At 39.8% G+C, this 12322-nt stretch overlaps 1 protein-coding gene, 1 long non-coding RNA gene and 1 pseudogene across 2 annotated transcripts; all 3 read right to left on the bottom strand.

The window, feature by feature from the left end:
• Positions 1 to 5046: 5046 nt before the first annotated feature.
• LOC149768037 (receptor like protein 21-like) lies at positions 5047 to 5676 on the bottom strand. The gene has a single exon (XM_089929907.1). The coding sequence runs from the start codon at positions 5659 to 5661 to the stop codon at positions 5047 to 5049; it is 615 nt and encodes a 204-aa protein (XP_089786033.1). The 5' UTR covers positions 5662 to 5676.
• A 563-nt stretch (positions 5677 to 6239) lies between these two features.
• LOC120106115 (receptor-like protein EIX1) lies at positions 6240 to 8239 on the bottom strand (annotated as a pseudogene).
• Positions 8240 to 9159: 920 nt separating this feature from the next.
• Positions 9160 to 11307, bottom strand: LOC149768036 (uncharacterized). The gene is made up of 2 exons (XR_016399809.1): positions 9900 to 11307; positions 9160 to 9868 (listed from the first exon to the last, which is right to left on the bottom strand). It is a non-coding gene; the product is annotated as an uncharacterized LOC149768036 (long non-coding RNA).
• Positions 11308 to 12322: the final 1015 nt, after the last annotated feature.

The following is a 12322-nucleotide window of genomic DNA, read 5'->3' as shown; positions in this document are numbered from 1 at the left end:
CTGCACATTTGTGATAAATGATGACCCTGATGTTGAACTTCTAACAATTCTGTTTCCCATCTTACTGCAAATAATCGTCAGTTTGGCATAACTATGTAACTTAAGGAAGAATTTTAGTGCATATAACAAACATAAAGTTCACACAATGGTACAAAGTGAAAAACTCTCTGTTATGATTTTACAACATAAGGCATACATTGCTGAAAGTCTGAAATGTTGCGTCTTTTAGATTTATATGGACATTGATACAAGAAGTAGCATTCCAGTTAGATATATAAATTTGCAAGGCAAAATATCTTCTGAAATTTATAAATGGTTTTAAATTTCATACTAAAGAGCGTGAGAAATTTAAAAAAATCCAAAATAGTGGGGTTATGGTTGAGGCGGATGGAAAAAATTATTATGGTGCTCTAACAGATATTTATGAGCTAGATTATTATGGAAAGTTTAAGGTAGTATTATTTCGATGTGATTGGGTGGATATAAACTCACCTAGAGGTTTGAGGCAAGACATAAATAGATTCACACTTGTAAATTTTTCAAGGTTGATACATACTGGTGTGTTATTGAAAGATGATCCATTTGTTTTTTCATCTCAAGCTCGACAAGTGTTTTTTGTGCAAGACTCAAAAGATAAAAATTGGTCTCTTGTTATTAAGACGAAACCTAGGGACTTGTATGATATGTGAAAAAGGTTGGAAGAGAAGGACGATGATACTTATACTCAGTGTATGCCTTATAATGTTGTGCCGACTGATGAAGTAAATGCGCCAACGACTTTGATTAGGATGGATGTTGAATGATAATGTAGTTTCATAATGGTAAGTAAAATTTATCAATTATACGTTGAATGAGTTATTATATTCTCTTTTATTAGCACTTTATTTAGTATAAATTTATCATTTAACCAAATATTGATTTTTTTTGTGTATATCATATAACAATATACCCCGAGGGAGACAATTTAGAGATGTGGAGTTCCAACATTCTCAGGTGAGATCTACTTCTGATCAGTCCCTGCAGTCCCAGCAGCCATGTGAGCACTAGCAGCACAAGTCAGGATCTCAGCGCGAGCCTCCTGCTGATTGCCCGGAGGATGAGCTCCGAATGCAGGGTAATTCGATTTAAAGTTCATATTTTATGTTCATATTTGTCTTCAACTTTTTAAGATATTTTATTTAATTTTAATAGATGGACAAGGGACGGTGAGGACGAGACGGGGACCCACTCAAGCAAAGGATGTGTGGAAGCTTCCTCCGGGTGAGAAGATCATCATTCGATGCAACGAATTAGGGCAGCCCATCAATAGAGCTGGAAGTGTTCTATCAAGCTTTTTAGGATCGGTTGCACGCAAGGGTCAGCTGTGTCCGCTCAACTATACGAAGTGGAATGACATGCTTCTTTCGTATAAGGTTGAGCTTCTTAGACTTACAGAGGTAATGAATTGAATTTATTCTTTCTAATTTGACACCTCCTGAATGTTACTATGCTTACTACCATAATTTAATATTATTATAACATTTTGTATCTTGTTGTAGGGTAAGTTTGTACTCCCTCCAGAGAGCCATGATTGGGTGCTAAAGTTCCTCAACCATAAATGGAAAGAATATAAAGCAAAATTGAAGACGGAGTTCAAGCGCGAGGGTATGACAGAGGAGAAGGTTGCTCGTGTGACTCCTTCTGATGTATACCCTCAGCAGTGGAGGAAGCTTGTTCACTACTGGTTTTCTGAAAGAGGACAGGTTACGTATATTGTTTCAATATCTTATATTATGTTTATTATTAATATGGATTGCAAATATATACATTGAATCATATTATACTGTGTGCTTTTATTTTGGCAGACATTCTAATATTGGTAGAGCTGCACGAGCATCTCAAGCAGTTCCTCACACTTCAGGCTCGAAAAGTTATGCGAGACGTAGAAATGAATTCGTAAGTTTTTTTGAAACTAATTGAAACTCTACTAACATATAACACATATCATGATATATAGTTTGCCAATATACTTTCCGTATGTGTAGATAGTAGAGCATGGAAGGGAGCCTGGTGAGGTAGAGTTTTATAAGATGACCCACACTCACCGAGATGGCAGCTTTGTCCGGAACGAGTCGAGAGATATAGTTGTATGTATTCATTTTTTATTTGTTCACAATTTTTTTATTAATTTTACTTCTTTTAAAATATTAATGTGACTGTTTTTTTTGAGAGAGGGATATAGGAAAGAGCTATAACTCTTATTTTAGAGCGCGTCGGGAGTCATCATCATCCGACGCGGCCAGTCGCGTCGAGGCTCAGGTCTATGCCGAATTGATGGGCCCAGAACGTTATGGTCGCATGAGGGGTTACGGTGTCAGAGTTACCCCCACTCAGCTATCTGTAGTGAGCCGATATACCCAAGATAACAGACAAGGTACTAGCACTGCAGAGGTTTGTAGTTTGAAGACAGAAATGGCACAGATAAAGCAGTCATATGAGACAAGGATAGAGGAGATGAGGCAGAGTCATATGACTGATATGGCGCAGTTGAAGCAGAGCCAAGAGTTGAAGATACAATCTTTGCAGGATCAGCTTGACCATATTTCATCTTTTTTGCAGAGATTTGCTCCTCCGGTATATAGCTAAATCTATTTGAATATTTTACATAATTATAATGTATTCTTGTATGAGCGTGATGACTTTCGTATTCTTAATTTCTAAAGTATTTTTTTTTCTTGTAGGTTGTTGATACTTCATCTACTCATAGAGATGATGATGCCGTCGACCCTTGATACATCGTAGATTGTTTACTTAGGAATTTGAGATGTATGTTTTTAGTGTGTTTTTGAAGTACAATGTAATCAAATATGATAATATGAATATTTTGTTTTGAATAAAAAGTTCTTGTTTGTGACGTGCATTTTGTTATCCATGTGATTTAGTGTATTTGTTTTGTTGGAATTTAATGTATACAGAGTATTAAAAATTGCTTTTACGAATTTTTTTTTAAAAAAAAATCCTATTGCCGTCATTTTTAAGCGTTGGCAATGGCACGCCTTTAATGACGCTTTATAGCGTCGGGCAAGGTCCCATAACCGACGCTTGTAAGCGTCGGCCTAGTTGAAGCGTGGGTTCAAGTTGGCCGACGCTTTTAAGCGTCGGTTACCTCGCAGATGAACGATGCTTAAAAGCGTCGGCATGCATGGCCAACGTTTTCTTAAAGCGTCGGCGTAAACTGAGCCAACCCCCACCTGCCCGACGTTTTACCCACGCTTTGGGGGGCGTTGGTAGGTAATCTACTAACGCTTTAAGATATGCTTTCTTTTGTAGTGTTAAGATATGGAGATTTTGAAGACATTCAATATTGCGGATCTATATGAGCTGTATCATTGCTAGGAGGAGCCTCTATATCCAGACATTAACTTGAGGGTGAGTTGTTTTCAGTGGAGGGAACCGATGTAGAACAGTTAGCTATGGATTATATGGGGCGTTTGGATTTAAAGAAAGCCAAGAAGGAAGGCCGGAAGATCATGGCAGCAGCTTAGTTTTATATTTCTGCTCTTGTTTTATGGATTTTTTATTATTCTGCACAAGGGTATTTTCGTAATTTTTTTTTGCTGTCAGGGTTAGGTTGTATGTTGTAGCCTATATAAAGGCATCTTTTAGCTCTTGGAAGGACTTTTGGCCGTCATTCAATTGGAACAACTCTAAAGAGAATTTTTCTTTTTTTCCTGGCCGATTCCAGATTTTTTGGATTTGACGTTTGTTAATCCAAAACCTTACACCTTTCACTGCGTCATGGACTATCCGATGCCGATACAAATCAATATGTTCGCTAAGATATCAACCGAGGTAGAAGCCTGGGCAACAAAATAGCTGTTGTTCGCAGTTCTTAGTAAATGCTTTTCTCGTTTCAGATAAGTAGTGATCTGGGTCCAGCACCGGCTGTCCGCCCACTGAGATTAATGAGATATGGCAGCAATCTGGGTCACTCTTCTTCGAACCTGGATGCTCCTGAGCAGGGGCCCTCTGGGCCATGCACCTCGGGATTGCCCTCGAGTGCAGTTGCCAAGAACTGTTTAGTCCATGCAACTCAAGTTGGCAACCTCCAGGAATGTAGCATCTTAAAGTCTTCTTGTAGCACAACACTTCCTTAGCATGCGTAATAGTTGTAAGATGCTGCTGGCATTCAGAATTAAATGGACTATGCAATGAAAAATTATTGTAGCAAGTTGTTTGTTACATACACTCCCAAAAGGAGGTGCAGTCTGAAGCTAAATAATTACTCATTAATATGTTTCTTACTTAATGAACAGGTGATCATTAAGGTTGCATTAGCATCAATTTTTTTTTTCCTAAATCAATAAATTCATAACCAGAATATTGATAATGACAGCTACCAGATTTGTTTAACCTCAAAAGGCTGCTCCCAAAAAATCCCAATGGGATAATTTTATACCATTTCATTTATTTTACAATAATGGACGGAGTAGAGAAATTTTTCAAAAGTTGCTTCATTCAAGATGCCAAATCAATGAGTTAACCTATCCTTTTTTTTTTTTTTGGGAAGACGACATGTCATGTGTGACAACTCACGGTGTGTAAAAGATGAAAAGCTTGTGTGCTCATAGATGGGAGCAAAGCTTTGAGATAAACCTAACTTTATAACATATTGAGCATAAGCAAAGCACTAACTCCTTAAATTGGCTAATTAAATAACTTATGCATAATCTGTTGCACCTATGTGAGCAATCTTTTGAGAAATTCAAATAAGCTTACGCTTAGTCTGCTTAGATCATTCACATGAGTTTAGTCCTCGAAGCTCAAATAATTTAAGCATGATAACATGACTTGACCCTCAAACCCTAATCAGCAATTCTCTCTTGATAAACTAAGTGAATTAGTATGAAACTAGTTATTTTATTAGAGTAGTTCAGGCACAAGGTTTGTTGTGTAAAACTAGATTTTGAGTACAGATCATTCATTCTGAAATTTTCTACAAGCACTTAAAGAAAAAAATAAAAAAAGAAAAAAGTTTTTGCAGACACAATTCAACGTGACAAACAGTCATGCTGCAATGATGTGCTCTTTAAACCTGGTGAAAATCACTGCAAGGGCGGCATATACCATATCATAAACATAATCTATAAGTTGAAAATAGGCTTCTCTCCATTTCCTGTTGAATAACAATGGACCAAAAATAGCCCATAAACCTATGGCGTATCTTAGCCCCATACTCATATACAACCACTTCATTTCAGATCCGTCTTCATTCATGGCATTGTCATTTTGTTCATCCCCTTCAGGAGCATTTGGAACTTCGTTTGTCTCGGCATCTTTGCATTTTTGAGTTAATGGGAACCCACAAAGACTAGGATTACCAGCATAGATAGACGGGTCTGTGAAGGTTTGAAGCTGATTACCTGTTGGAACTCTTCCTGAGAAGTTATTATATGACAAGTTCAAGTAACTCAAAAATGTTAGGAAAATCATGCTTGAAGGAATTCCACCGAAAAGGTTGTTTCTTGATAAGTCGAGTGACTCCAGTTGTCGCAGTGCACCGATCTTTTCTGGGATCTCTCCTGTTAGATGATTTCCAGACAAATTTAAGCTCACGAGTCCAAAAAGGTTGGTAAGTTCTTCTGGTATCTTACCAGACAAGTTATTGTCTGAAAGGTCCATAGCGATCACAAGTGAAAGGAATATGGCATACTCAATGTCTGTTCCTTTTATGGTCACTTGCAAATTTTCATAGTGTTTATAATAACTTAAAATGGGCCCATATGTCTTCCGTAACACTTTCATGGCGGTGAAGTTCCCAAAGCCTGAAGGAATGATTTCTGATAAATTGTTATTAGCAAGATCTAGGATTTGAGGAGCACTTAGTGTTGATAAGTTAGGAGGAATATTTCCAACAAGCTTGTTTGATCGCAAGCGAAGGATCTTCAATGACAACAAACTTTCTCCTATCCAAGTAGGTATCACACCACTGAATCCATTCTGTCCAAGATCAAGAGTAACTAAGCTCCTACAACCTTTCAGGGATAAAGGGAGTCCTCCTGATCGATTATTATTACTCAAATGCAATGACTCGAGATATGGTAATAAACAGATTGATGGAGGAATGCTTCCAGATAGACTATTGCTTGAAAAATCCATGATAAAGGTAGAGATAAAGGCATATGAGTTCCAACAATCAGGGAGCTCACCTAGCAAGTGGTTTTTTGAAAGATCAAGTACCGGACATCCGAGCTGACAAAGAGACAAGGGAATTTCAGTTTTGAATCAAAAAATCAAAGTAATAAAAGACCGTCGAAATACAAGACTAGCCCTCAACCGAGTACCGAGCTCGATACTACTAATGCTTGCTTTACTAAGAGCAGCACCTGCCGTGGGCTTTACTGACTAACGAGTTATGCTTATGGTAGACCTATCAAACAACTCATTTTCAGGAGTGATTCATCCAGGCATTAGCAAAAGTATGCCTCATTTGGAAGAATAAAAATTTGGCAAAGGACCCCCAAAGTAGTTAGAACTCAATATAAAATATTGAAGGTTGATGAAGTCTATTAGATCAGGTACGTTGCCTCCGATTCCATTGTTGGAAATATCTAAGTGATATATATGCCGAGAAAATGACCTCCAAAACCAATCTGGCAGAGTGCCTGAAATTTCGGTGCTAGACATATTTAGAAATGTAATATTTTCTTGCATCCGGAGCCATGTTGGGAATTGTGGTCCCAGCTTGCAAGAACCAATATCTAACACCTGAAGCTGAAAGGGGGGACTCCAATCAGACGTCAGATTCAGAATTAATTGATTTTGTGACAGAAATAGATAATTCAGTTTGGTGAAATTGGCAAACCGTTCTTCAGACATGACACCCTCCAAAAAGTTCGAGCTGAGGTCTAATGAAACTAGCTTCGTAAGCCTTCCAAGATTTTCTGGGATAGTCCCATTCAATTTATTATTCCAAAGATCCAAATCTTGAAGTGCCGACAGTCTTCCAATGGATGCAGGAATAGGACCAGAAATTGAGTTGGAACCCAAATGGAGAGATTTGAGCTTTCTGAAGTCCCCCAAGCAGTCTGGCAAATAACCGCTAAGCTGGGTGTCCCACATATACAGAGTCTGTAAGCCGTTTTTGATGCATCCACTAAAAACTTCATCAAGTTCATGCAAATTTTTGCTGATATTAATGCCTGACAATCCCAAATGCTTCAGCTTACACAGACCCCCAAGTGCAACGGGAATTTTGCCTTCAAGAAACTGATTACCGGATAAATCAAGAAACTTGAGCGAAGCAAGATTGTTAATTGCAGGCGGAATGATGCCCCAAATAAGATTTTCACTGAGATCAACGTGCTCAAGGCTACTTATCTCGAACAACCAACCAGGTATCGTCGAATTCAGGTGATTATTAGAAAGATCAAGAACAGAAAGTGAAGTAAAATTCACGTGGAAGAGAGAGCAGAATGGTGCTGATGTCACAAGAGGATAAGCATACCTCAACAATAGAAGGGAGCATGTTTAGTGCTTGCAGCCAGTGAGCACCATCTCCGTATTCCACACCCGTCATATTCAGATATCGTAGGGAAGAAAGATGAGAAATCCAGAGGGCATTATCAATGCTGAGATCAAAACCATTGTAGAGATCAAGATATTGGAGGCTCGATAGATTCCCAAGCTGGTGTGGGATCAGTCCACCCAAACCAGCATTGGAGAGGTTAAGATATTTGAGCTGACGGAATGAGCCCACGAATTCGGGGATGCGAAGTCCTCCAAAGTTGTTCATGCTCAAGTCAAGGTAATTCAGGTGCTTCAGACCAAGTAAGGAAGGCCTCAACTCACCTCCCAAGGACCACTTGTTGTAAAGAAGCAGATCGCCAGTGACTGAGAATTGGTGTGGGTTTTGGAGGTCTAGCTTGATAACGTGGCCAGTCCGGTTGTCACAAGCCACGGCTTCCCATCTGCAGCAGTCCTCACCCACCCAAGAAGATAGCCTGTTGGCGGGATCTTTGAGGCCTTCTTTGAACCCAAGAAGAGCATTCCTTTCACTCAGCATGCAGCCTGGGATTAAATCTCCATTGAGTTTTCTCACTTGAGAGCACAGAAAAGCAAAGAACAAAAGTAGAAGTTGGGTTCCTTTTAGATCCATGAATTTAGTTGTTGTAAGATGAAGTAGATGGATCTCTTTATAAATATCTGAAGCAGGGCAGAAAGTATCTTCCATTTTGATACCACAGAAAGTATCTCCCATTGCCGTCCCTGACCAGTCAGTCAGCCACTAAATTGGCATCTGAATTCTTTCTTGGAAAGTAAAGACTACCCAACAAGGTCAAAGTCACCATTGCAGTTAAAAGACCGTGTAGATGAATTCTTTGAACACTTCTTTCCACACCCCACGACTTGTGTCTGTGTATGCTTCTGTAGTGGTCCAAAACTACAATAATCGGTGTAGGGCTTCCACATCTAGTGAGAGGAACATTGGAAGTTTGGTGCAAGGCTGCCTAGGTGGCAGAGATGAGGTCATGTCGGTGTAATAATGCAATGCTGCATTGAATAAGAGTAGAGATGGGCACTGGGCCGGGCCGCCCACGGCCCGGCACGGCACGGCACGAAGCGGGCCGTGCCTGGCACGGCCCGCCAGCTACAGTGCCGGGCCGTGCCTGGCACGGCCCCTTTGAGAGGGCCGTGCTGGGCTAGAGGGTCCTGGCCAGCGGGCCGTGCCTGGCACGGCCCGCTTCGGGCCTGGGCCGGCACGGCCCGGTCTAGGCCCGCGGGCCAAGCACGGCACGGCCCGCGGGCCAGCACGGAACGGCCCATAAGGGCCTGGGCCGGGCTGGCACGCGGGCCTGGCACGGTCCGGGCCTGGGCCCGGCTCGGCCCGATAAAAATTAATGCTTCATAAATTTTTTTAATAAATTAATAAATATTGAACACTAAGAATTTATGATTTATGAATATAAAGCCACCTTAATGGTGGGGGGTTTGGCATAGACCCCTACCAGTTTATTAATTTAAATCAAAATGGTACATGAAGGGAGGTTTGGACCTTGGTCTGACCTCTAGAATACAATAAGAAACTAAGAAAGGGCCGAGGTTTGGACCTTGGTCTGACCTCCAGAATACAATAAAAATGTACAATTATAAAAAAATTAAGAAATCTTACTAATCATCAGTGATTCAGTGAATCAGTATTCACTCTTCAGTCTTCAGTCTTCAGTCTTCAGTAGTGTTTGTATCATCATCATCAGAGGATGTTGTATTATGTCCACCTTTATCTTGAAGTCTTGCCTCAGCATCCAGCCAATCCTTGAAGCAGAGAAGCATCTCCACCGTTTCGCCCGTCATCCTACTTCTCTTTTCGTCAAGAACACGCCGACCTGCACTAAAAGCGGATTCCGATGCTACCGTGTGTTGCCCAAGGTGACAATCCAAGAGGGGGGGGGGGGTGAATTGGTTTCTTCTAAATTTTTGGTACTTTTAAAACTTTCTAAATTAAGTGCAATGGATGCTCTCTTAGGTTATTTAAGTGAGTTAATCTAATGCAAGAAGAGAAGATAAAGCAAGAGAAAATGAAAGCACAAACACAATGCAAACACACCAATATATAGTGGTTCGGTGCTCTCCTTAGCACCTACGTCCACTCCCCAAGCGTACCCTTGGGAATTCACTATAATCTTGCGGATTACAGTTGGATTGTTTTCCGGGCTCACAATCCAAAAACCTTGTTGGTTTTACGGGCTCACCAACGAACCTATACACTTGGTTTTCCGGGCTCACCAAGAACCTTGTTGGTTTTGCGGGCTCACCAACGAACCTATACAACTTTGGTTTTCCGGGTTCACCAAAAACCTTTGTTGGTTTTGCGGGCTTACCAACGAACCTTTGTTAGTTTTGCGGGCTTACCAACGAACCTTTACAAAGTGTTTATACAAATGAAAAGAAAAGATTTAAACTCCTAGATGAGCATATAAAGCAATATGAACAACAAGAAGAGTTAGAAAGAAATTATCGCTTTGAAGTCGCTTTGCTCTTCTTGGTCAAGGAAGCTTCACTCTTCAATGGGGGAAGGAGCTCTTAATGCCTCTTTGAATCTGCTCAATCCCTTTCTTTGATTCTTGAATGAAGCTCTTGATGAAGCTTGTCTTGCTAGGGTTCTCTCTTGAATGCACTTGATGTATTTTCCCCAAAAGCTTGCTTCCTCTAATGAATACTCCCTCTTAAATACTTCTCCAACCTCCAAATAGTCCTTTCTGACCGTTGGATTGAAGAAACTAGCCGTTTATAGCCGTTGGGAGTCCAAAAAGCATTTCTGCACAACTAGCCGTTATGTTCAGCCCGTGTTTGGGTCGGCTCAACCTGTCCTTGGGTCGACCCAACCTTCACTTGGGTCGACTCAACCATTTCTTGGGTCGACCCTCTCAGAAAACACAGAAACTTGAAATTCAGCCTTCTGTTGCCTTGGGTCGACCCAACCTTTCTTTGGGTCGACCCAAGGTCAGCTTCAGAAAATTCAGAGCCTTGAATTTCAGCCTTTCTTCACTTGGGTCGACTCAACCTTTCTTTGGGTCGACTCAAGGTTTACTTGGGTCGACTCAACTTCTTCTTGGGTCGACCCTCTCAGTAAATCCAGAGAGCATTCTTCCTTTGCATTTTGAGGTTCTTTGGAGGTTGGGTCGACTCTTGCTTACCTTGGGTCGACCCAACTCACTGTTCATTTGTGCTGTTTTTGCAGGAGTGTGCCAGATGATTCCTCGATGTGCCGGGGTCGACCCAATCAACCTATGGGTCGACTCAATCCACACTTTGCTGCATTCTCAAGGTTAGTTTCATCCAAATGAACAAGACCATATATAATTAAGCAAATGTACTGAGAGCAATGAACTCATAAATGAAGTATCAATTTTAACTTATAGCATACTCTAGAGAATTGCTTGTTAATCATCAAAATAACACTATCATCCTCAATCTCCCCCTTTTTGATGATTACAAAATAAAGAGTATAAGCCTATTGATACTTGTCTTTAAAATCAGTTTAAAAGGGATTGAATTTCAGAATTTCAGCTTTTCATATATATAAGTGAAATCTCCCCCTATATCATTCAAAATTTGCCAATTTGACTTTTTGAATGGCTCCCCCTTTCATTTATAATTCATTAGCAATGAAACTTCAAAAATTTGAGATAAAATATGAGTTTCAGCTTATGTATCGGGGTGAGAAAGGAGCGTGCCAAATTCTGAATTTATATGTGCCAAATTCTGAATTATGATAGAAATTTTTGATTTGATGATTTTCATTGTTACAAATTGCTCCCCCTTAGATAGGTAAGCTTTCTTATATGATTTTCAATTTGTTTGCCCATTTATTTCTCTTTTCTTTTCATAACTTCTTTACTCACTCTTTCTCACAAAAGTAATACTCTTTCTTCTCCCTTTATATACTCTTTCCTTCTCTTCTCTTTTATATACTCTTTCCTTCTCTTCTCCTTTATATACTCTTTCCTTCTCTTCTCCCCCTTTTTGTTATCATCAAAAACATATATATGGGAAAAGATGCAATAAAGAACAAACTTCAGACTTCAATGATCAAAATAGGAACATTTTCATATATTAATGCTCAAAATGATGAAAAGTACAATGTTCCACAATCAAGATTTAAAGATATAAGGGAAAGACAAGATTCATAAGGGAAAAAGCAAGATACATATGAGAAAAGGCAAGATACATACGAGAACTAGATTTCTAGCCTAGGCTCTAAATATAGATGCTAAGATCAGCCTAGGGAGACTCTAATTGAGAGTGGGAAATAGGGTTTTCGGAAGAGGACAAAGGGTAAACAGTGCCCTAGATAGCTCACGGGTCCCCCTTTTAACAGTGGGGTCCCGACGTTGGGTCGACTCAAGAATTTTCTTGGGTCGACTCAACGTTGGGTCGACCCTATTCTGGGTTGGGTCGACCCAAGTGCAGAATTTTTCTTTTCTCTTCCTTTTTGCTTCTAAAAATTTTTCTTGCTTCCAATCCTTATAAATTCTTTCTGGGACAATGATACATGAGTAAGGAATCTATAGATTACAAGTTTGACTCATGTTTCATAGGTTTTTAGAAATGGGAGGAATGTATTATGAGACTGCTTGCTTTCTTTTATATCTCTTCAATAAAAAGGATCACATATGCCTAATTTCCTCCTTAGCGTGCAGACTCTATCTTCACTCAAGGGTTTTGTGAATATGTGAGCTAATTGTTTTTCAGTACATATATGCTCAATACATATGTTTCCATTTTGCACATGATCCCTAATAAAATCATATCTTATTTCTATGTGTTTGGCTTTAGGAAT

This window comes from Phoenix dactylifera, chromosome 3 (genome assembly GCF_051530095.1).
Source record: "Phoenix dactylifera cultivar Ajwa chromosome 3, Ajwa_hap1_PhDact_Kaust_v1.1, whole genome shotgun sequence".
In the NCBI taxonomy this organism is placed as follows: domain Eukaryota; kingdom Viridiplantae; phylum Streptophyta; class Magnoliopsida; order Arecales; family Arecaceae; genus Phoenix; species Phoenix dactylifera.
Note: the sequence above shows the minus strand (reverse complement) of the source record. Positions and strands in the feature narration are given on the sequence as shown.